Genomic DNA, 26,517 nt, shown 5'->3' with positions numbered 1-26,517 from the left:
TATTTTACACTGATTTATATTGTTAACGTTCATCTATTTATGTTATTTTATAGTTGTTGTTTATTAATCTCTTTTTACTGTGCAGTTTTTTTTTTGTATTTTCGTTTTTTTGAAATTCTCTCTTCATCGAGCCAACATATCAGTAATACATTTGTAAGGGCAGAGCGTGAGTCTACATCCTCATAGCATAGCAGGGCTGGTCGTCTGGGAGCAGATACTCTCTGGCTAGGACCCTACTGCTGGAGTACGTAATCGCTATTAGAAAGAACATTCCCCGGCGCCGCGGGGCCGAGCACTGTACTTGAGTTGAGGGGAGAAGGTGGAGGAGTGAGCAGGTGGAGGGAGGTGGAGGAGTGAGCAGGTGGAGGAGTGAGCAGGTGGAGGGAGGTGGAGGAGTGAGCAGGTGGAGGGAGGTGGAGGAGTGAGCAGGTGGAGGAGTGAGCAGGTGGAGGGAGGTGGAGGAAGGTGGAGGAGTGACCAGGTGGAGGGAGGTGGAGGAGTGAGCAGGTGGAGGGGGCTCAGGCTCTGATGGTGAGGAGCACTGCTCTGATCACAGGAGGTGAGCGTGGCAGAGAGGAACATTCAAGACCACTCCAGCTCAGAGCTCCAGTGACTCACCCAGCGCCTCCAATGTGCTAAAAATTAAACAACTCTCTGTAAAGAAAAGCTGTGTGCATGTCTGTTTGAGTGAAAGAATATGTGATTTCGAGTAAACGAATGAACTACGAATAAACTATTGGTGTTGGTATGTATGTGCTAATATGTTTATGCAGGTTTTTTTGTGTTAAATACGTCTGTGTTTGTGTGCCTGTTTGTGTTATGTGTGAGATTGTGTGTAGCTAAGTAGGTCAAAAGAGAAACAGAATGTAGGTGTATGTGTATGCATGCTCGTGTGCATGTGCAAGTGGGTACGTGAGTCTGTGCTTGTATGTGAGTGTGTGAGTGTTTGTGTTAGTGTGGGCGCTGGCTTCCTGTATAATGTATGTAGGATGATGTGTTAACCCCAAGTAGACTTTTCCACATTCTCTATTCATGACAGAAAAGTAAAACAGGAGTTGTCAGGGTGCCACCAAAAGCCACACACACACACACACACACACACACACACACACACACACACACACACACACACACACACACACACACACACACACACACACACACACACACACACACACACGCATCTCGTGCACACAAATGCTCCTGTGCACGTTAACTCGTTAAGTCTACAGAAGTAGTTAAGTTAAACCTCCCCTCCCAAAACCAAAACAACCTTGACGGTTGCCGTTTTTTCAAACACAATTTAAAAGTGTTGAAATCATTCCGGCGTGCGTGTTGTAGTGGAAACCCAAATCTGCTGCCTCAGTGACCTCATCCATAAATAATACAACTGCTGAGATGTCTGGAAGCAGTTGGAGCGACTCCTTTCCTTCGTTCCCGTATGGTTAACACCAACCTCCTGACACTTGTTGACACCTGGTGTGTTCTCATCTGGTGTTGCAGACAATTTCCTGAATGCTCTTTAGTCTTTACCATAGAAACAGGTAGAAGGTGTTAATCAGTTGTTAATCAACACTAAATAACCACGACAAAGTAGTTTATGATTTTTTCTTTTCTGGGCTCAAAAATATTTGATTGATTTTGAATCTATTACAAAACCTATTGTTTTTGAGATGATGTGAATCTTAATAAAAGATGAGAATAATGGCCTATTGACAGATTTGATTCTTACATTGCAGAAAGACTTCACATCAATAACACATTCATGTAAATTGGCAGGAAACGCACGCAATCATGCTCTAGTCAATGATTTGTTTGCTGTGAGATAGTGATTTACATAAACAGACAGCTCATTACTCCACATATTGCAGCGAGAATAACGATTGGTTCCCATGCTAATACCTCTCAATCTCTCACTCCCCTCCCTCCCTTTTTGCCCCTCTCTCTGTCTCTCACTTTCTTTCTCTCTCCCTCGTTCCGTCTCTCTCCTGCCTTCGTCTCTCAGCCCCCTTCCTCTCTCTCCCTCACTCTCTATCGACCTCATGTCACTCTTCCGTCATGGCGTTGTGGAGACTAATTGCTTTGTGTTTGAGTGGATCGAACAGCCGCACGTCTTCCTCTGAGTGATCGTGTTTCCTGACAGCAACCGTTAACACCTCCGCTGTGATCGAGGCAAGCCTATATGGACACCCCAGTCACATAACATGGATCCCAATCAGCTGGGTGATGAAGATATATGCCTTCAAAGAGAATTCAGTGGTTCGAATTAGAATTAATTCATTTGGTAGGAGGAAGAGATATGAAACATAATCTGGTATACTTAATTATATCCCTTTAAGGATGAAGGGATATGAGATATGATCTAGTAGGATGAAGAGAAATTAGATATAATCTGGTAGGATGAAGAGATATATCTGGTAGGATGAAGAGATACAGGATATAAACTGGTAGGATAAAGAGATATGAGATATAATCTGGTAGGATGAAGAGATATGAGATACAATCTGGTAGGATGAAGAGATAGAGATATGAGATATAATCTGGTTGATTGAAGAGATATGAGACATTATCTCGTGGGATGAAGAGATGTGAGATATAGTCTGGTAGGATGAAGAGATATTAGATTGCATCTGGTAGGATGAAGAGAAATGAGATTGAATCCTGTAGGATGAAGAGATATCAGAAATAATCTGGCAGGATGACGAAATATGAGTTCTGTTAGGAGGAAGAGGTGAAAGATGATGTTCAGACACAACCTCACATCAGTTTATTTCACACACTCATCACCAGTTCCCAATGCATTTGCATGTAGTACTCGTGTAAACGTTACAATTACTGTTGACATCCTCTAAAGACCAAGCCATCTGAAGGGTACCACATTGCTCAACTCACGACTTCACCCATGACGGTACGGCACGCACGGTAATTGCCATATCCAGCATATTGTTACTTGAAATTCAGTTTACAGCACAGGATTGAGGGATAGAACATTGTGGAAACACCTCACTAAACTGCACACTCCCTTATGTTCCCAAAGGCCCTTCGACCCTGATAGATGATAGAGACACACAGGACTGTACAACAATGTAGAGCAAAACAGTGTTACTGTAGAGTGTATGAAGACACACTGTCCATCACACGGCATATAGAGAGATGAACCACACTGTGGTTTAATCGAGAAGATCGTCGTTGATGAGCTCAACAACATCAATGTATGGCTGCTCTTGCAGAATACAGAACATAACTTTCTATTATCCGTGTGCATCAATAATCAATGGAAGCTCAATGGAGGTAATGCAACGGTGCTATGACAACATCAGCTCAGGATTGGCTCATCAGTAGCAGCGGTGAGCAAAACTAATCAACAAGATGTTGGTTTTTAGTAAATCTCTCTGACCTCCATGTCCCCACCGGGAGACGAGCTCAGCTGAGGCTTCCGCAAACTTCTCTCCACTCTACAAACAAGCTGACAGGTGGGGAAACTCAGCCAAAACGAATCCATTCACACTTCTTATCTCCACCGAGGATAGCGCTTGGATTTACAACAATGTGCCTATGTTGCTGCTGCTTGGCACAAATAACAAATCTACTCACCCTCCTTACTTTAGAAGGCGACAGACAAAATGTCTCTCACATAGACAAAATGTCCATGAGCAATGGATAGAGATATAAATTCAAATTAATTCAAATCCACAGAGCACTGTGTGACTGTGTCATAAGAAAATAGCCTACAAGTAAATTAAACAACCGAAGGATATTAAAAAAAATAAACAAATCAATTACTCATGAATTAAATTAGGTAATTTAATTAATAGTTAATTAGCTCTGGTGTCTCTAGATATAAAAGTAGGAATGGGAGGACAGACTTTTAAGGAAGGTGTTATTCTACGTAATGGGAAGTGGAAGAGGAAGTGGTCAATCTGTCACATCTCCTCTCTCTACCTTGTCCCCCTTCCTCCAGTATGCTGCCTGATAGCCTTACTGCTACGTTGAGCTAGCACTATGATTACATTATTCCTTTGGCTACGAATACACCCCCGGGACAAAGACTGTGAATAGCCAGTTTTTGGAGACATTCACTTTTTATTTTAAATTAGAAATGATGGGGCCCTGGGTATGCTATTACCTTTTTGTTCATAAACAGACTTAGAGTGTTTAATTGCATGATATACCGATTCTACACAATCCTGTATGGGTGTTTTTGTGTGTGCATAAAATAAATGACACACTGTGCTCTTTTTAGCAGCCACATTTTCTTTATGAAAGATGCCTCATAAACACCCCCCCACCCACACACAGAGACACAAACACACACCCACATATTCGCACACCACATACACACATACACACACACACACATTACACACTTGCACACCAAACACACACATCCCAGACAACACCCACACATAAAGATGATGCTGAGAAGAATATTCAGCCCGGCAGGCTGGACTGGTGGTCTCTAGATATTGTTTAATATGATTAAATATGATCCTAGACTCTCCCCCACTGGTGCCATTACAATTATGCAATTAAGACTATAGCTGAAATACATAGGTGACAGAGAAGCCATGAAAGTGTTTACTACTCAGAGGTCTGTATAATGGATCAAACTGTGGAGAATGCGAGACAAAAAAAACATTGTTTGACTAGCAATACCATATTATAATTATGACACACGGGTTTAATTAATACATAATGTTACTTCTTCACAATTTTTATAATTATTATGATTAGTGAAACAGACTGCACCCATAGGGATGACCAAATAAGGACAAAGTGTTAATTCAACCACACAAGAACAACCAATATGTCCTTTAACTGGCTCATCTGGGCTCTTTGGTGGCATCATTATGCACAGCGTACAAAAAAATTATAAATCATACAAACAAAGCGTACAAAAAAATTATAAACTGAAGATACTGGAGTCCGACGAATCTGAATTTGTAAGGGCTTACTGACAGTTTTCAAAAAACACACCTAACAAGTAGGTGTGTCTAAGAGCCAAGGCCCCGGTAACCTGGTACCTATATATATATTACGCACGTAGCTACAGCTTGTGTTTTGGACAGAGTATTCTTATTCATAGTGTAGCGTTCTGATGAAAATAAAACTGAAAGTAAACAAGAACAGCATCAAGAAAAACGCATGACGCTTACTTAAAGTTAGGGATGCTCGATTATGGGAAAATATCACGATTATTTTGGTCGATATTGAAGTCACGATTATTCAAACGATTATTTTTGAATTTGAAAGCATGTATTTATTCAGCATGTCTTTCCCAAAAAGGACTTTGTAACTGAGAACATTGAAATTTCGCCTTAAGAATTACATAAAATGGTCGGAAAGAAAATGTTCCAATCTAAAATGTATCCAGAAAAAACGAAAAACTCGATTATGTTAATTTTGTCATAGTTTGACGCAAAAATCGATTAATCGTCCAGCCCTCCTTTAAGTATTATATGGGGACCGGAATCCGCAGGGACCTCACAATACATTTTATACAGATTTTTGAGTTTTGATATGATATGAATTAGGATTCTGTAAAATACGATATCCGATTTATAGACAATTCAGTCACCCACCTGACATAAATCTATTCTTCATTTGGTTAGGATCTCATAGCCATATAATGTATTTTTGGGGGTCCTGTTTGACAGCTATATACAGTAAATTAAAAAGCTATTAGGTGTTGAATGAGTTTTGTGCATAGACCGGTGTGTAGGATTCATTGAAGATCCACCCTTCATGTTTAAAATATGGATTTCTAACTGGTGGAAATATTTAAACAAAATGGCAACACAAGTCAAATCTACACCCTCAAAACGGTGTCACTCTACGGCCATATTCTTTACAATCTGGGAAGAATGTTCTGTGATTTATCCTTCAGAACAAGCAATGAATCATTCAGACAGAAAGCTGCTGGTCAACCACTACGCAGAAGAGCGGTAAATAAACAATTTGGAATAAATAATTCAGTGTCTGAGAGACGCAGATAGAGAGAAATCGGACATAGAGAGATAGAGAGAGAGAGCGAGAGAGAGCGAGAGCGGGCGAGAGAGAGAGAGAGAGAGAGAGAGTGAGCAAGAGAGAGAGAGAGAGGGAGATGGATTAACAGCTTTTCACAATTGTTTACACACTTTACACACAAAGACTATTTCTAAGCACCATTCCTTTGTTTTCGCTCAAAAAGCAATACTCATTCACATTCTTGCAACTCTACACACAGAATCTCATCAAGCCTTGTTTGTTTACATGGAAAACAATGGCCTTCAAATGCCAAACCAATTGGTCTCACTCACACAACACCTGCTCAAACTCAATGGCCAAACTTGGATTGGAAAACAGAGGAGCAATCATGCAGCCATCGTACAAAATAAGGAGGAGGAGGAGGAAGTGGGAGACTTAATATTTTGCATGATATACAGGCAACTTTGTCTGATCACGTAATCAACCATGGGTCAACCATGACTGACTCTGGGTGTCGAGTGCAGCTCACTTGGGTCTCAGTTATCCAGGCCTCTAGAGAACTATGTCAATAGTATTTTACACTGTTTACAGTAATTGGTGTGTCATGGTCAATACTATGCTTAGTGATTAGAGTACACTTCTGAGAAGCATGGTATCTATAGTCATATATTCCAATATTCTCAAATGAGTAAGAGACAACAGAAAACATGGTGTTGACTAATAATGTGATCCAACTGTACTCAATTCATTCAAACATACAAACATAAACTGGGACTTTCCAGCATCGATCCTGTCCATAGTCAGATTCAGACAAATTTATTTATCCCAAGAAGGGAAATGTCTATCGTTTCATATATATATTATCCTCTTTCGTTTATATCGTCTTGTCGCAAATCACACTCTTTACGGTAATATTTTATGTCATTTTGACGACGCTTTACATTCTTCCACACGGCAAATGAACGCAACACAAACAAACATGGAGGAGAGTGAACATGACAATTCTGAATAGGAGAAGGACTCCCACGACCAGCCAAGACAAAGTGAGCTCGTACCTAAAAGAGGGGCTACGAAATAGGCCTTTCCATGTGGTCACTTTATATAAACTACCGTAATTTTCGGACTATAAGACGCGCCTTTTTTTTTCGATTCTGAGGCTTACATAACGGTGCGGCAGAGGACAGCTGATTTGGAACGGAACAATAGCTGTTCGCTTTCACGGGGAAAAACGAAGGAACTACAACCTACTTAGGCCTACTAATAAACCTTCAAAAGCTATTAAATCTTCAACAAAATATGCAGATACTGTCAAAATCGGTTCCAGGGACTATATAGGGATTATTAATGTTGTTTTTGATGGTGTTTTTTTTTCTGGAACGAGTATTCGAATATTCGCTCGGAAAAACCAACGATTATTCGAAGCCTGAAAAATGGCATTTGGGCAAGCCCTAATGGTAATTAAACATTAAAACACCTGCGGTTTATAGTCCAGTGCGTCTTATATATGTACACATCATTCAATTTAGCTGCTGGGGCGTAAACTCTGTTGCGCCTTATAGTGCGGAAAATACGGTATTTATTCATTGAATTTACAGAAAATGTGCTAGGCCTATAGCGTGATATATATCGTTATCGGGATATGAATGACCTATATCGGGATATGATATTTTGGTCATATCGCCCAGCCCTATTTGCCGCTTACCCAGTACATGACTTACAGGACTTAAAAATTCACAGACAAGTGAAGGTAGATATAGGATAGAGGCAACAGATCAATGTACGTAGGTCAGTACAAGGAAACAAGGAAACAACGAGCAGCAGTAAATAAAACAAAACACTTTGCTTTCATGGCCACCTGTTTCTCCCAGAGGGGGAATGAGTCTCTTTGCTGGGCTCCAATTATCTTGGAGCAGACTTTGACAATACCATTTAAGTTATTCTTGTACCTCACAGAAAACCCATTGAACAAGCAAATCAATGAAAAAGTTTGAATACTTTCATGGAATGGTTGATAAATGCCTTAAGATATTGTCACAGACACGAAAAGAGTTAACCTTCCACAGTAAGTGAATTTGAATTGAGTCGAAATCCTGTACAAAAGAAGCAAGTGTATCATGTACCATTTGAGAGGAACTCTGACCGAGTAAAAGAGCTATGCTATCAATGTGTGCAAGGGATAACAGTTGGTTACCCATGATTGAGCACATTATTTCAGTCCCCTGTATAGACCTGCTGTTCTCTATGCACTTCAATGTTCCTGAATGTAAGCCTATTGTTTGATACAGGCATGTTTTCTTTTTCAAAGAGCACTTGAAATTGATTTGAGGATACCCCGCATGAGTATGTCTTCATTGCCAAGACGGGATTCAATCTCCCCAAGACCATGCAGCAGGGAAAGAACATCCTTTACAACCAGGCTACCGTTGATATCCCCGGCCTGCATTGTGGAAATGTGACTATTTGTCATAAGTCCCTGTGGTTTGTTCAAGCATCATGCAAATACTGGTCTCTACAAAACAGCCAGTTTAAACAACCCAGTTGCACTTCAACATATCCTCACCCACTCCGGAAGGAGAGGGCCCAGACCAGCCTAACAATCTTCTTGCTTGGGACAATGTAAGTTTCCACCCAACTGTTCTGGTCTCCAACTTGTTCAATATCCACTACCATATGAGGTCCTTTTATCTGTATATAAAAGGACCTCATATGTGAATGGACGATGCACATGGTGACATTGGAGCAGACACCTGCCAGGACTGGGTCTGTCCTTCAAGACCCTTCCCCCGCTGCTCGGCCATGGGAAATATTACTTGTGATGCAGATGAGGTCCTCCGGCCAGATCGAGATTTGAGGCGTGATGCTGTGTTTCTTTTATTTATTTATGTTTAAGCAGGCCTACAAACAATAATGACCAGGATCAATGAATTGTGATATGATTTACTTTTCAGTAACAAATAAAGCTGTGAATTGATTTCTTATATGAGGACAGATTATGACATCCATTGTCCGGACTGAGCTTAATCAGTCCGGACATTAAGTGACTTAAGTCTACATTCAAGAAGACTTATTAGTAATGATGATTGCTAATTATTACACTGATAAGGAAAATGATTAACCACTGACAATGTTCAGTAGGAGTGGAATCTGGGTTTGAGTGCTGGGTTTGAACCATTGGCAGGACAATACAATAAATGCGTATGGTTTCATACACCATAACAACAACAACACTCAAAGTGATAACAGTTCACACAATTAGCTTTACAAAATTTTGTTAACCCATGAAATTCATAATATAATGCATTTTTTCTACATTGTATCATGGCAACCGTCACTATATATAATGAAAAAATTGGGCCAATTTCGGGAATTAAAAAATAATAAGTGATTTTGATGGTTATGTATCAAAATAAAAGTATCACACGTGTGAAATCAAGGCTCAATAGATATATACATGTGAGTCATGTGTGTAAATTTTTTGCATTTTTAGAAGAGAGAACATGGTTAGGAATCATGACACAGCCATCAACATCGTCGTTACCATGGCGGCGGCGCGCATAGTTCGCTTCGCCCTGTGTCTCACCGGATTTTGCAAAGTAGTGTTAATTTGCTTGTTTTTTGTAAGCCTTTTCGCTAAAAAATGCTGAGCGTATACATCGTATAGCCGACAGGAACTTTTGGACATCGGTTCCTGCAATTCCGTCAACTTTACGGACTTTACGGACGCATTTGGTCTCATCTCGGAAATAGCCAGGACAGCGGAGCCAACTGACAAACGGAGCCGGAGCACCAACGGACAGCGGAGGCGTCACAGATATAAACAGAGAGGGTCGCGCGGAGGTCTGAATGCTAGGCTAAAGCTAGCGCCTCACAGACCATCGCTTCCCAGCATCTTTCTCGCCAATGTCCGATCCCTGGCTAACAAAATGGACGAACTGCGACTTAGGATCACCACCAACAAATGGATTATGGACAGCAACATCATGATTTTCACAGAAACCTGGCTCAACAGCAACATTCCGGATAGCGCCATCGAGCTAGCAGAACGCTACACTCTCCGTGCAGACAGAACGAAGGAGTCCGGTAAGACTAGAGGTGGGGGTCTGTGTATTTATGTTAACAAAGCTTGGTGCACGGACACTACCACCATCGAGAGTCACTGCTCGGATAACATAGAATATCTCATGCTGAAATGTAAACCTTTCTATCTGCCCAGAGAGTTTACATCCACCATTGTGACTGCAGCCTACATTCCCCCGGACGCTAATGCTGCATTTGCAATGAAAGAACTGCACAATGCAATTAGTAAACAACAGACTCTGACCCCCGAGGCAGCCTTTATTGTTGCGGGTGACTTCAACCACTCCAACCTAAAGTCTGTACTCCCCAAATTCCGCCTGCCCCACTAGAGGAGACAAGACATTAGTCCATGTATACACAAACATAGCTGATGCTTACAAAGCAGTCCCCCTCCCCCACCTTGGTCAATCTGACCACCTCTCTTTGTTCCTACTGCCTAAGTACTCTTCACTCATCAGACGGGTGAAACCCACAGTGAGGACAGTCAAGGTTTGGCCAGAGGGAGCAGACTCTGCACTTCAGCAGCGGTTTGGTAGCACTGTCTGGAGGGATTTTGCCACTCAGGCCACCATCGACTCCCACACGGACACGCATCCTCTGTACTGAAACGTATGAACTCTGAAATCAACAGTGTCACCACCCTCAAACGGATTACCACATTCCCTAACCAGAAGCCATGGATGAACAGAGAGGTCCGACTCCTATTGAAGGCACGCGACATCGCCTTCAGTTCAGGTGATGCTCGGGCCTATAGCTCATCCAGGGCTAACCTGAGGAGGGGCATCAAAGCGGCCAGGCACTGCTACAAGCTGAGGATCGAGGAGCACTTTAAGAGCAACTCTGACACCCGACGCATGTGGCAGGGCATCCAGGCCATTACGGATTACAAACCGGCCAACATCTCCCCCTCATCCAGTGACGCCTCCCTTCCTGATGAGCTTAACCACTTTTATGGACGCTTTGATAGGGAAAACAGGGAGCTGGTCATCAAGGCTGTGCTCCCTGCAGACCACCAGCCCCTTACTCTCTCCCCCATCGACGTGTGTGCAGCACTCAGCAGGACTAATGCACGGAAGGCTGCTGGACCTGATGGTATCACCGGACGGGTTCTCAGGGCCTGTGCTGTGCAGCTGACTGAGGTCTGGACTGACATTTTCAACCTGTCACTAGCCCAAGCAGTTGTCCCTGTGTGCCTCAAAACCTCCTCCATCGTGCCGGTGCCAAAACACTCCACTGCAGCGAGCCTGAATGACTTCCGCCCAGTTGCACTTACCCCCATCATCTCAAAGTGCTTCGAGAGGCTGGTCCTGGCTCACCTCAAAACCTGCCTGCCACCCACACTGGACCCTTCCCAATTCGCCTACCGCCATAACAGGAGCACAGAGGATGCCATCTCCACGGCACTCCACTCCGCCCTCTCCCACCTTGACAACAACAACACCTATGTCAGAATGCTGTTTATTGACTTCAGCTCAGCGTTCAACACCATCATCCCCTCCAAACTGATCACCAAGCTTACTGAGCTTGGCATCAACACCTCCCTCTGCACCTGGATACAGGACTTCCTAACCAACAGACCACAGTCTGTCAGGTTGGATGAACACACTTCCTCAACCCTCACCCTGAACACTGGCGTTCCACAGGGCTGTGTGCTGAGCCCTCTCCTCTACTCTCTCTTCACCTACGACTGCACAACTATACATGGTTCCAATACGATTGTCAAGTTTGCAGACGACACTACGGTGATTGGTCTCATCAGCAACAACGATGAGACGGCCTATAGGGAGGAGGTCCAACACCTAACTGCATGGTGCGCCAACAACAACCTGGCTCTCAACACTAAGAAGACGAAAGAGCTCATCGTGGACTTCAGGAAGTCTAGAGGTGGCACACACACCCCCATCCGTATCAACGGGACGGAGGTTGAGCGTGTCACCAGCTATAGGTTCCTAGGTGTCCACATCTCAGAGGACCTCTCTTGGACCCTCAACACCTCTAAGCTGATCAAGAAGGCTCACCAGCGTCTCTTCTTCTTGAGGAAATTAAAAAAGGCCCATCTGTCTCCTCAGATCCTGGTGAACTTCTACCGCTGCATCATTGAGAGCATCCTTACCAACTGTGTCACAGTATGGTATGGCAACTGCTCTGTCTCTGACCGGAAAGCACTGCAGAGGGTGGTGAAAACTGCGCAACGCACCATCGGTTCCTCACAAGCAAGCGTTGCCTGCGAAAGGCGCGCGGCATCTGCAAGGACTGTTCTCACCCCAACCACAGACTGTTCACCCTCCTCCCCTCTGGGAGGCGCTACAGGTCTCTCCGGACCCGGACCAGCAGGTTTAGGGGAAGCTTTTTCCCTGCGGCTGTCACCCTCCTAAACTCTACCCCCCCCCCCCCCCCCCCACTCAGTCTGCCCCCCCCCCCCCCGCGGCCATTCATTGTACTAATCCATGCTAGTTGACTGAACAATTATCCCTCCACTTGAATTTACATATCCCCTGTATCAACACCCATAGTACTCTATTTTATTATACTATATTTATGTTTATTTATATTTATATTTATTTCCATGCTAGTTGACTGAACAATTATCCCTCTACTTGAATTTATATTACTATATTTATATTTATTTATATTTACTGCACTTATTGTACCTCTATGCTGCTCTGATACTGTATAATTCATGTACAAACTGCACTTTACTGCTCCTTTGCACTTCCGGTTGTCACAAAACCTCATTTCGTTGTACTCTGCACAATGACAATAAAGTGAATCCAATCCAATCCAATCCAAAAACATCATCCCCTGCACAGAGAGAGATCAACACATATACACACACCCCGCCGCCAGTGTCCGTGCGACCTCACGTAAAGAATGCATCTTCAGTTTGGAGCAGAACTTTCACAGTGGTTAGCGGGGACTGGCAAACAAAGGACTTTACACCTGCTTTCTCTAAATGTATTTTGTTGTTTTGGAAAATAAATGGCAGAGATTACGTTTGAAGCACCTGGGAACCAGAAGTATCTGCAAGCTCCTATTTTATTGACTTTGGCATATGCGTCCGGCCCGTTCCTGTTCCGACAGAATGTCAGCAGACATGGCCTGGGACGGACCAATCACAACCGTTTCTCTAATATGGGGCGGGGTGAATATGATGACTGGACAGAGAGCAATATGAAAAGGGAGAGGGAGAGAGAGAGAGAGAGAGAGAGAGAGAGAGAGAAAAGATAGAATGACAAAAAGTGAGAATGAGAGAGTGACGGACAGGGGAACTGAAGGAGCGAGAGATAGACAGTGACAAAGAATAGGATAGAGAGATAGGACAGATGAAAGGGCTAAAAGAGCGAATGAGAAAGAGCGAGAATAGGATAGAGAGAGGGGAGATAGAACAGCTGAAAGAGAGAGAAAGAGTGAGATGGATGGAGAGAGGAAAGATAGAGAGAGAGAGAGAGAGAGAGAGAGAGAGAGAGAGAGAGAGAGAGAGAGAGAGAGAGAGAGAGAGAGAGAGAGAGAGAGAGAGAGAGAGAGAGAGAGACAAATAATAGGATAGAGAGAGTGGACAGATAAAAGGACTGAGAGAAGGAGAGAGAGCGGGCAGATAGAAGGACTGAGAGAGAATGAGAGAATATGTTAGAGAGAGGGTTGATAAAAGGATTGAAGAGAGAGAGAGAGAGAGAGAGAGAGAGAGAGAGAGAGAGAGAGAGAGAGAGAGAGAGAGAGCGAAAGAGAGGACAGTCAACGAGGTGTGGAGCAACAAATAATTCATAGCAGAACGCTGCTGCTGATGAAGAGGATGATGATGATGAAATGCAGGGTTCGCGTGAGAGATAGCATGATGAATCAGCCTTCTGGTTCATAACCAGCATGGAATAATAATCACCTGTCTCTGCTGGAACCAAGGTCACACAGACTGTCCTCCCAATATTTAGATTGAACTAAAGGAAGCAACAAAGACACCAATCCATCAGGCTTATCCCATACAAATACTGGACTCTGGAGAGTTGTACTAGAATTTATACACATTATTAGTATTTAAATAGTACTAGTAGCCTCGGTACCAGTATATGACCTTTTGACTGTGATTTTTTTTCTTTTTAGAAGGAGTTTATTGATATAATGTGTAGAATTAAGTGGCATCTAGCGCAACGGTCTTGGCAGATCTGAATATAATATTATTAAGTATGTTTTAATAAGCGTATAATCGCATGAAAATATGAATCTTTGTGTTTTCGTTACCTTAGAATAAGCCCTTTATATCTACATAGAGAGTGGGTCGGTTGCCCTGAAATGTCAATCACAGCTATAGAGAACGTAATAAAATGTGTCACGCACCTTAGAATATACTACGCATCCGAGAAGCTTAACCCTCTCTCTAACAGGGACATAAACATCAACCTCTTCATAGACAGTCTCCGGACATTCAGACACACCGTGGTATTATAATTAAGTTTACTAGAAGCTTAACCCTCTCTTGGATAAAGACATCAACAGCTGCACAGATGGAACTCCACACATCCACATAGCAACTGGCGATACCGTAAGCGTCCGAGAAGCTCAGCCCTCTCTCAGACACGCCTCATATAGACTATGAATTTAATGGGGTTTCCCTTTTAATCCAAGGGTAAAATAGTATAGCAAATGGCAGTTTGCTGATGAGGGGGATTATGATAAGCGGATTTGAATTCTGATTTGGAGACGTTAGTTTTTTTGAGGTGGTTTCCCTTTTTGTTTGTTTGAGAAAGTTAGTATCGAAAACAAAACTGCGATACAACTTTAAACGTCAAGTTGTCAAAAGGATGGTGACTTTGACAAAAACACCAGATTGTGATTGATTTATTTAGTATCACAAAATGTCCAAAATAGACAGATAGCATGGTCAAGGAGGTAAAGGAACCATTATAGGAGGAAATGTCTAGAGGTAAGGTAAGGACGTTGGAGAGAAGACAGACAAAGAGACTTAGAAATAGAGAGAGACTTAGAAATAGAGTGAGAGAGAGAGAGAGAGAGAGAGAGAGAGAGATTCGAAAGGCCTCATTATCTTGTGAGCCATTAGCCATTGTTTCCCCCAGCATTAATTAGGTATTGTGAATCAGAATCTTTGACACTACTACTGAAAATACTATTTACCATAACATTTACAGTACTAAATGCAGTACGATATCCACTCAACTGGATACTTCCCATCTACAGTAGAGTGTTTGTAGAAGAAAAAGAGGGATATGTTAACACAAAACGCATACCTCCTTTCCTGTGTATAGCAAGTAACACACCGCTCAGCTGAAATATCACCACTTGAAGATGCAGAGTCAAGGCGAATGTAAACAGAGAGCAAACAGCAGCCAACAGAGCGGGCCCCTGCCCTCTGCATGCTAACAAGGGAAGCTGTGCTGGGAGCGCGCTAATAGTGTGGATATGGATTTATCACCCCGCTCTGACAAAACAGATGGGGAAAACAAGACCCCGCCAAGGCTATGTAGCAGAAGACAGAGATCTCTGAGACCCACAGAGATATGGACCATTAAGATATCTGGACTGGTGAGAGATCTGAACTGGTAAGAGATCTGGACTTGTAAGAGGTCTGAACTGGTAATAGATCTGGACTGGTAATATACTTTTTTAATAGACCAATAGGAATTGGACTCTGAGACTGTTCCTTGTAATACTTTTATTTTACATCGATTTTCTTCAATTGCCTTCAATGATCGTGCTTTTAGTTAAAAGCACTTTGACATTAACTGAACTAATGTTTTTAAAAAATATGATTCTTGTGGATGTGAAGGCCTCTGAAACCTGCACTTCAATAGACTTGTAATCTAAGGAGACGATAATCGTATTATAGTGATTCAACTCACTACCTCTTCCTATATCTCCAGCTATTCTCCTTCATCACCATTTTCCCCCCAAGACCCATACGACGTAAGCTAGACAAGCAGCCCTAAAACCTTCAGAGATTTTACTGCTCGTCTCCTTGGGGGAAGGGTGAACAAGCAATAGGAAGGAGGACGCACAAAAAAGGTATTCAAACGCATCTGTGGACTCTAACCAGCTCTACTGCCGCTGCAACCATTTTACTGGAGGAAGTTGTGCCATTAGCTGTGTTCATATAATCTCATATTATAATATTATGCAACGTAATGTGATCTGCACAGAAACGTAGAGTTAGATGCAACACTAGGACGTGAATAAAGCGCAGGTAAGTTGATGCTAAAGTGACATTGATTTTGCCAAAGGACAAAACAATGATTATTAAAAAACATGATTACACTCAAAGCAGTCCAATGGATTTCTAGAATTGAATGATGTGTGTGTGTGTGTGTGTGTGTGTGTGTGTGTGTGTGTGTGTGTGTGTGTGTGTGTGTGTGTGTGTGTGTGTGTGTGTGTGTGTGTGTGTGTGTGTGTGTGTGTGTTGGCCTATCAGCAGGAAGGTGAGAGGTAAGACTTGGTTTTACTGTTAATCTGTTGAAAGGATTATATTCCATTTCATCTGTCTGTCGTGTATAGCTCTCTTTATCGCTTATACCTTGAAACTAAGCCTTAGCACTGTTCCCTGCAGCATCGGAAATTACTCAGGTACTGATGAACTGGTGTCATCGATTTTATTACATTCCCCTGGATAGGGAAAAAGAGCGGCTCAGGAGGTAGAGCAGGATGGCTGGTAACCGCAAGGTTGCTAGTTCGATCCCCGGCTGCTCCCCGGCTGAGTGTCAAGTTTTCCCTGAGCAAGGCACCAACCCTAGCTGCTCCCGAAGAGCTGGCTGTCGCCTTGCATGTTTGGCTCCGCTGTGAATGTGTGCTTTAATGGGTGAATATCAGGCAATATTGTAAAGCACTTTGGATAAAAGCACTATATAAATGCGGTCCATTTACTATACAAACACACCCCTTAAAACAAATTAGAAAAGTAGACTAGCAGTGAACTGTAGCAGTGGATCTGCGAAATAGGACTGTCTTGCTGTAGCTGACTGGACGATGTCTTCAGCATTTAGGAAGTGTGAATGCTGAGGCCTTTACATTTAGGCCCCGCCCACACGGGTGAAAACAATCTCTTTCCCTCCGCTTTTCCTTTGATGCGTTTCAGGAATATCTCTGTAAAGACGGACTCATTGCGAAAACGCATCGAGCTGTAGAAACGCTGTAGTACATATTCAAGGCGCTGGTTCTCCACAAAAAAAAGTGGACCGCATCAAGCCCGCACGCCGTACCCAAACAATCAGTTGAGGAGGAGATAGCAGTTGTTAAACCATTTAGATTGAGCAGAAATACTTTTTAATGTACAGTTAGTAATAACATTTTCCAAGGGCCAGTATTTAAAGCTACAAAAATAATGCAAATAAAAAAAATTATAATAATTCAAGGCAGACATTTTTAATCGTAAAACGTCCAACGCCAGGTGGTGGAGGGAAAAGAGGGGAACAGGAGGAACCAAGGGGATTCAAATAAAAGACGGAAGGCTGAGGCTCACCTGGTTGACGTGTTTGAGTTTGTCGATGATCTGACTGATGACAGGGTCTGCTCCTTTCACCTTCACCTCAGGGTTGTCGCTCTGGGCTTTGATCCCGTTCCCCACCACCCGCATAGTGTAGCTGGAAACACAGGAGCGTAAATACACAGGTCGATACACAGGCAGATATATCCAGGTATTTTTCCAAGTAAATACATCCAGGTAGAAATACAGGTGAATATATCCAGGTACATTTACAGGTAGATATACACAGGTAAATAGACAGGTGAATATAAACAGTTGAAATATACTAATAGATATATGGTTGATTAGAATTTGGTAAATCTTCGGGTAACTAAACCGCAAACTACACAAAAATCCCATTTGAGCAAAACCACAGGAATCGCATAAATCGTGAATGTATTTGCTCAAAGAAAAACATAAATCTCCCAAAGCCAAGCTGATTCATAGGTTTAGGTTTCACCTTTCGGTACGTAAAATACGCTGTGATCAATAAACTGAACTCAAACAGCGTAGTTAAGAGGCATTCAGAAACACGCCAGCTGTGAAGCAAACAAATATAGTGTAAAACACACAAGAAATGTTTTGAAAGCAGCCCAGAGCTATCGTCTATGGCCCGGCTATTAAGACAAATGGGGGACTACCAGTCTACTAAATCTTAATGCAGACGCACATTCCAAAAACAACATGGAAAAATAATGTGACAGTGTATGAGAAAGGCTGAGAGACGGCATAGCATGATGTGTGTGTGAGCCAAGCTGCATGTGCTGTCGAACTAATCCTGTGAACTACATCTCCCAGTGACCTTTGCAGCAGGATATCTCCCGCCCCTCTGCTGGGTGATTAATGGCACACGAAACAGATTACACTAGAGCCATCTGTGCCCAATTCTCACAGATGAAAACATGTTAGGCCTCCTCATCCCAGGCTGGGCCCCGGCCTATGGACCGGGGCCTAAAGGAAACATATTGCTAAGCAGACCAGTGTGGGCACACGCTCGGGTTCCCCTGTCCTCGAAGACGTTCAATGTGCGATGATAGACCACCAGCCAGCACGGATATTGCACATGCAGCATGCATGAAACACTATGAATACCAATGTTCACACATGAAAACACGTGTGTTCAATCAAACACAAACGTACACACACACACAAACACGTACACGCACACGCACACGCACTAGCAATCCCACACACGCAAGTAATAACACGTTGTTCACATAGACATGTATGTACACACATACACAATCACACACTCATACACACACACACTCATACACACACACACACACACACACACACACACACACACACACACACACACTTACACACACAGAGATGGCCCCTTCTAACCTCAGAAATGTAATTTCTAACGCCATCGGGATGCATAGCCTGAAAAATCTCCTCCAACATTCTGTCGGCTAGCAATTCCGTTTCAGTACCGGTCTGGAGAGGGAGGTAGGGGGAGGTAGGGGTAGGGGAGGTATAGATAAAAACATTCATCATGACCTCGCTCTATCTGTCTCTCCGATCGAATACAAAGCCACACAGGAAAAACCAGCTTCAGCCACGCATCAAAAACGTTGAGTGATCGCTGACTCTCAGGAGAACGACCGCCGAGAAAGCCACATCCTGCAACCACGTCTACATATCGCTCTTGCCATCCTCCCCCGCTCCCCCCCCCCCATCTCGCCATCATCCCTCGTCCCTCATCATCACTCCCCCCCCCCCACACACACACTCACATACGCACCAACCTCCACTTCCAACCAGATTGAAACATTTCTATGATCACTTTGTACTTGAATGCTCCATATGGAAGTGTGTTTTTTTTTTCTTTTACTTTATTTCATTATTTAGTATTATTGATTTCTTAAGCGAAACTTTCTCTTGTGTCCTCTGTCTACCTGATGTCCTTGGAGGTTTTGATGTCGGAATTGTTGATGTCGGCTGGTATACAGACTGGACGGATATATACCAAAGAACCCGCAACTACAACCTTCATCTCTCCTTTGCTTCTATACTGTGACAATATGAAAATATGATCAAATAACTAATCAAATCCAACACAGTGTACCACTCAATAGTATTAGTAAATAAGAGGAGAAGGAGGTTTTTCATAATGTCATGCCTTTTGGCAGGCACCAAATACAATACCGTGCATAGGTACAAACTGAATTAAAACCAACATCATTAATATTGAACTTAACGTTTGAATCATTTATGTTGCAAATTAAAGCGCAAAGTAACGCCTTTGCTCTCTTCCAACCTGTAGACCAGTCCCTCCATGACAGTGGATTGCTCCCAGACAACATTATGGACCTAACATACTCTCTACTACTAATCCATATTCAAACTGCTTATATGGTGTGAAAAATGAACACATTTATTCAGTTCTGTATAAGTTTAAAGTTATGTCAGGTGAGGTTATGTCAGGCGTCTTATCAAGACGTTTCAGGGACGTATCTCTTTTTCTTTGCTATGTTTCAGCACACTATCAAAAACTCATATCTGTTCGACGCCAGACACGAATCAAGCGGCTACAGGCAATACAATATCAATATCTTTCTTGCAGCAAAGTTGGCAAATTCCCAGAATAATCCACTGGGTCTGATTCCCTGAGGGAAAGGGGTTTGTTAAAATTTTAAAAATATATCTATATTGTGTAAACATCAAATCCCCTGATCTTTTGAAAATAAAAGTACAATAAGTGTGGCTCCAGCCAAATGAGGCCCTCGCCTCAGGCAGGTCTATCAGACGGCGGCTGTCGGCCAGGGAGATGAAAGAGAAGTGTGGAGCGCAGGCTAAATTGGTCACGGCTCGGTGGGCTCGGGAAACACACAGGCCCAGGGACCCAGACAGAGAAGAAAAGTCGTTGTCTTTTCACGCCGTCACCGTGGAAACAAAACTCTTCACAGCTCATTGGCCGCCGCCAACAGGATCTCCACAAATCAAAAGCCTTAAAATTAGCCTGAGTTCTTATCGAGCTCAAAGGGAGGGCAGAGGAAGGGATTAGAGCGAAAGACACAGAGGAGCATGGAGAGAGAGCGAGAGTGAGAACAACAATAGAGGGAGCTCAACAGGAGCGCTGTGAGTAAAACAAACAGCCCATTTTTTTTCCCCCATGCTGATTGGCTCGCGGGACGCAGAGTACAATCACACCATCAGTCATGAACTCAGTTCCCCAGGCCACCTGTTAGCCAAGCACTTATAAGCTAACAATTGTTGGTAATGTAATATGCTAATTACTTCCAAAAAATAAAGTCCTCAACGAAGACAATGTTTTACCAATGCATATTTAACGCCATTCTTTCCTCATAAGGCTATCCTAATCAGACAAGTCGGCGTCCGAACGTTTGGCTGGTATGCTGCGGCCGGGAACTTTGCTCAGCGGCGGGGACAAGACGATCCAACATACAGGCAAGCCAAAATCAGCGAGCGTACAGACAGCCTGTGGCGGTGATTTAGCGCTCGCCCTCGCCCCTGCCAGCTCCGGTCCAATTACCGGGCAGCCCTGGGCCTGGGCGAAGTATTGACGAGTGCCGGGGAGAGAGAGCTAGGCATTAGCCGCACGGCGAGGTGACAGCTGTAATTAATACGCTTGGAGAGTAGGGGGCTAGCTAATGGCAGGCGCTAGGAGCGGCAGGCAAACTAATATGTAACTAAGTTCGAGCCAGAAGATGTACACACGCACACACACATACACACACAGACACTGTCCGAGTGGTCGTTTCACTGGGCTAGGCTAGGAAAGTGTGTTTAGATAGCTCCCTCAAAGCCAATTCAAGGCCAATCTGAGTCCTTTATATGGGTAGGAAAACAGAGTCGAATTTGAATGAAATTACAATCAATAAACAGACAATCATGGAAGATAGAAGTTCAAGAATGGAAAATATGAATATGCCAAAAATTTATTTCGTTTTGAACACTGTTTTCAAAGCATAATGTAGCGTTGAGGCAGACCTCAGATGTTGTGGAAGATTGTACCAGATATGTGGTGGTAGATTGAAAAATCTAGGTTTGTACCAGATTTGTGTTTGTAGATAAAAACTCAAAGTTCGTACCAGATATGTTGGGGTAGAAGATAGATGTTCTGCTTCACCATGCTTGGTTGGAACATTGGTTGAAGGCTACATTTGTTGAATTTGTTAAATATTATACATGTTGATCAAAAAAGATCTGACCAGAAATTGAAATACACCTCCGCTTCTTCCATTTGAAACGCCTAGGCTGCTACAACATTACTCAAGATGCTAAATGATCATAATATAATATTAGCTCAGAGGGAAACATGTCAATGTTGTCGATGAAGGGGTACTCCAGCATTAGAGACAAACCAATGATTTGGCGTTTATTTAGCATTTCCCTTGAGCACGGATTGTCTCACATGCAGTGTCTCACATACCCTTTCTCACTAGAGCGTCTCACATGTGGTGGCCTTTATCTCCTGTACTTTAATTACTCATTGAACAGGTACCCCTGAGGCTGAGAGATGTGTTGACAGGCGGACACACCTGGAACAGAACACCACACTCCTTCTGCAGCCCCTTAAACTGGTCTCACCCAGTTGAGGAGCTCTGGAGAACACTTGAGCAAATGACTTGTTAGCAGGCTCACTGATGCCTTGTGGGATATTTAGTTTCAAGGTCTAACCACGCCACCACCTGCCCCGATCCCCTCCTCACTCCTCCAGGCGATATCCTTGCATTTTTCATCACCCTTATCAACTCCTCCCTCACTCAAACCGTGTTCCAGCGTCCTTCAAGACTGCCAGAATTGTCTGCCTCTTGTCTGCCCCTTGACACCTCAATTCACTCCTACCGACTCCACCCCTCCTCCCTGCTCTGCATCATGTCCTCTACAACCTGAGGACCTCACCCCTCCCCCAACTGTCACCTCTACAGTGTCCTCCACGCCTGACCTGGTGAGAAGACAGCTAACAAGACTCCACTCCGGCAAAGCTGCAGGCCCCGATGGTGTGTTGCCCAGGGTGCTTAAAGCCTGTACCCATCAGCTGTGTGGAGTACTGAGTCTGGTCTTCAGCCTGAGCCTGCAACTCCAGAGGGTCCCCGTGCTGTGGAAGACGTCCTGCCTCGTTCCTGTACCTAAGAAGCCGCGTCCCAACGGCCCTCAGGACTACAGACCGGTGGCCCTGACGTCCTACGTCATGAAGACACTGGAGAGGCTCATCCTGGAGCAGCTAAGGCCTATGGTCAGGCCCTTCACTGATCCACTACATTTCGCCTACCAGCCCCGCCTGGGAGTTGAGGACGGCATCATCTACCTGCTGAACAGAGTCTACACTCATCTGGACAAGCCGGTAAGCACTGTGAGAGTCATGTTCTTTGACTTCTCCAGTGCCTTCAACACCATCCGTCCGGCTCTACTGGGTGAGAAGATGACTGCGATGGAGGTGGAGGCCCCCATCGTGTCCTGGATTGTTGATTACCTGACGGGCAGACCACAGTACGTACGCCTACAGAACTGTGTGTCTGACAAGGTGGTCAGCAACACTGGGGCCCCACAGGGGACTGTCCTCTCTCCCTTCCTCTTCACCCTTTTCACCTCAGACTTTAACTATTGTCCTGCCACCTTCAGAAGTTTTCTGATGACTCAGCAATAGTTGGCTGCATTGAAAAGGGGGATGACCGTGAATACAGGACTGTTGTGGACAACTTTGTCACTTGGAGTGAGCTGAATCACCTGCAACTCAACGTGACAAAGACGAAGGAGCTCATTGTGGATCTGAGGAGGGAGAAAACAGCAGCTGTGACCCCTGTTTCCATACAGGGGGTCCCAGTGGACACTGTTGAGGAATACAAGTACCTGGGGGTGTACTTTAATAACAAGTTGGACTGGACTAGAAACGCCGAGGCTGTCTACAAAAAAGGCCAAAGCCGACTCTTTTGCCTCAGGAGGCTGAGGTCCTTTAACATCTGCCGGACGATGCTGAGGATGTTTTATGAGTCTGTTGTAGCCAGTGCAATCTTCTTCGCTGTCACATGCTGGGGCAGTGGGATGAGGGTTGCAGACACCAACAGACTTGAAAGACTGATTAGGAGGGCCGGTGATGTTGTGGGGGAGGAACTGGACACCCTGACGACCGTGGCAGAGAGGAGGATGCTGTCCAGGCTTCAGTCCATCTTGGACAATGTCTCACACCCTCTCTACGACACACTGGCCCTGCAGAAGAGCACCTTCAGCAGGAGATTCCTCTCACCCAGATGCACCACAGAGCGCCACAGGAAATCTTTCCTGCCTGTGGTCATTAAACTTTACAACGCCTCCCTTAGAATGTCAGACACCGTCCCACTGTAATCTCTGACCTCAAACAAGGACTATAATTCTTGCACCTTTTGCACAATACTGTACAATTCTTTTTGTACAGTGCTGTCTTTTGTGTATGTATATATATATATATATATATATATATATATATATATGTATGTATGTATGTGTGTATATGTATATATGTATGTATATGGTGTTGTATATATATTTATATTGTCCTTAAATTTGTTATTTGTATATTTTGTTTTTCTTCGGTTGTATCTTTTATCTTTTGTGTATGTATGTGTATTTATGTTGTATGTATATGTGTATATATATATATATATATACCCTGATCAGTCAGGCTTCAAAACTGCACACTCCACTGAGACAGCTCTCGTCGTGGTGAGTCACTCCATGCAGCCAGAGCCTTGTCCCTCTCATCGGTTCTTATTCGCCTCGACCTGTCCGCGGCGTGCAACACCCTAAACCACCATATCCTTCTCACCACTCTCGCCAAACTCACCAAATTCGCCAAACTTGGCATTGCTGAATCTGCACTATCCTGGTTCAAATCCTACCTGACGAATCGCACCTATAAGGTCACATGGCACCTTATCCAAACCCTGCACTCTCGACACTGTTGTCCCTCAAGGCTCTGTACTGGGACCTTTTCTGTTCTCCCTATATACCAGATCCCTGGGCTTTGTAATAACATCTAGGTTTTTCCTATCACTGCTACACTGACGACACTCAACTATTCCTCTCTTTCCCCTCCTCTGACCACACCCTGATTGCAACACGCCTCTCAGAATATCTGGCAGGCATAAGCACTTGGACGACTGCCAATCACCTGAAGCTTAACCTCAACAAGACTGAGCTCCTCCTTATGCCAAGGAAAGATTGCCCTCATACAGACTTACTGGTCACTGTCGAGGACATCGCTGTATCTCGATCACCAATTGTAAGAAACCGTGGCATAATACTGGACAAGCAGTTATGCTAGACCGCAAATAACACCGCGCTGGCCCGATCCTGCAGATTTGCCCCCTACAACATCCACAAGATCCGGTCCTTCCTCACGGGAAAGCAGCTCAGCTCCTGGTCCAAGTGCTCGTCATCCCCCGCCTTGAATACTGCAACTCGCTCCAAAAAAGTTGGCCCGCTGCATTACAAGTTGCCCCTAAAATCCTGAAATTCCAGACCTGGCAGCATCTTATCTTAGCTTGGTTGTATTCAGGGAATGGGTTAACCTTAGCACTTGGTTCTACGAATATCATTACTTTACCAACAGTGATATATTGCTTCAACTTCTTCTGACAAATGCACTTATTGTAAGTCGTTTTAGGTAAAGCGTCTGCTAAATGCCCTAAATGTAAATTTTTTCAGACCCAGTTTCACATTGCAAATTTGTCTTCTAGCTAAGCGGCAAAGAAACACGGCGGACATTGTGTTTACATCTCGTACGTGAGCTCCCGCCCCCCCCCCCCCCCCCCCCCCCCCCCCACCTCCCTCATTCCTTATTGTTGGGCTCACAAATTTGCGGAACCATTGGTTTGTAGTCCTCGGCCCTTCTAGCAGGCAAGCAAAGTTTTACTGAGATGATGTCAAGCGCGTCATTTGACGTCATTTCAGGAGAAAATTAGATTAGGAAAGCTGGGCCAAGGAAAGAATGGGTTGGAATGAGGGAAAAATAACTTTTTTTTTACATTACTATAGCGATTTCTTTCGGCGTTCTATAATTTTTTTAGAATGATAGAACGTGAAGGGTATCCCTTTAAGGATTGCATATGAATGACTTTCTAAAATGGGGGCCATTCAATTCCGGCCCTCAATGTGTCAAATGTGGATCCTTTCCAGTGTTGGTTGTAAGAATCTCAAACAATTTCTGAAGGCAAAGTACACCCATAAAACGGTTGTGTGTTATCCAATGGGTGACGTCACGGATGCTGCATCTGATTTTTTTTTAAGCCTATGACTCATTAGTATGGGGAAGGCAACCCAAGGTCATTTATGTAGGAAAAAACTGATAACATCAAATTTGAGTTGGATAAGTGTTCTAGAATCCTCTCGACTTGAATTCACTGCAATTTAACTGGTCTAACTCACTGACCCTTTGAGGCTTTCAATGCAATTTCCTGAGTAGCGTTCTGCCTTGGGTTACAATCTATTCCAATATTAACCAACCAGATTTTCTTTAATGTGCGTGTGTTCTTCAGTACCCATTTATCTTCCCTTCTTCTTCCAACTATTGAAAGTGTGTGTATGTGTTTGTGTACGTTGCCAACAAAAATCACACACAATAATAACGTCCCTGCAATCATTGTAAACTAAATGTGAGTTTTACTGCAGCTTTTAGTACCCAATGGAATAGCTGTGTGTCTGCAAGCCATAATGTCGTTATATACCACACAGACCGGGCTAATTAAAACTTCTCTGAAGATGTTAGTACCCGATAAATACCCCACATTTAGCAACGTGGCAAGGAACAGGCCTCAATAATGCCCGATTTAGAGTTCTACATACAGCACGTCGGCGAAGATCACACAACTGCTTGCGTTTATACTTTTACGTTAACATGTACACATGAGGGCAGTGTAGCATTTTTAACCCCAAATGTACATGAATCATTAAGAAAATCCTGACAGGTAATTTCAAGACGGAATCTGCTCCATTGAAGATATAGTTTTCTTATAGTTTTTTATATACATTGCATACATTCTTTCGTCATGCCCGCAGCTGTT

At 43.7% G+C, this 26,517-nt stretch overlaps 1 protein-coding gene across 2 annotated transcripts in view; it reads right to left on the bottom strand.

The window, feature by feature from the left end:
* gpc5a (glypican 5a) overlaps positions 1–26,517 on the bottom strand; it is a 117,659-nt gene that overhangs the window by 45,871 nt on the left and 45,271 nt on the right. For both annotated transcript variants that reach the window (XM_030376937.1, XM_030376938.1), the window contains one exon: positions 17,504–17,624. In XM_030376937.1, coding sequence (XP_030232797.1) covers positions 17,504–17,624 — 121 coding nt within the window. The remainder of the gene's footprint in view (positions 1–17,503; positions 17,625–26,517) is intronic.

This window comes from Gadus morhua, chromosome 14, assembly GCF_902167405.1.
Source record: "Gadus morhua chromosome 14, gadMor3.0, whole genome shotgun sequence".
Taxonomy (NCBI): Eukaryota; Metazoa; Chordata; class Actinopteri; order Gadiformes; family Gadidae; genus Gadus; species Gadus morhua.
This window is presented reverse-complemented; position numbering and strand designations above follow the sequence as displayed.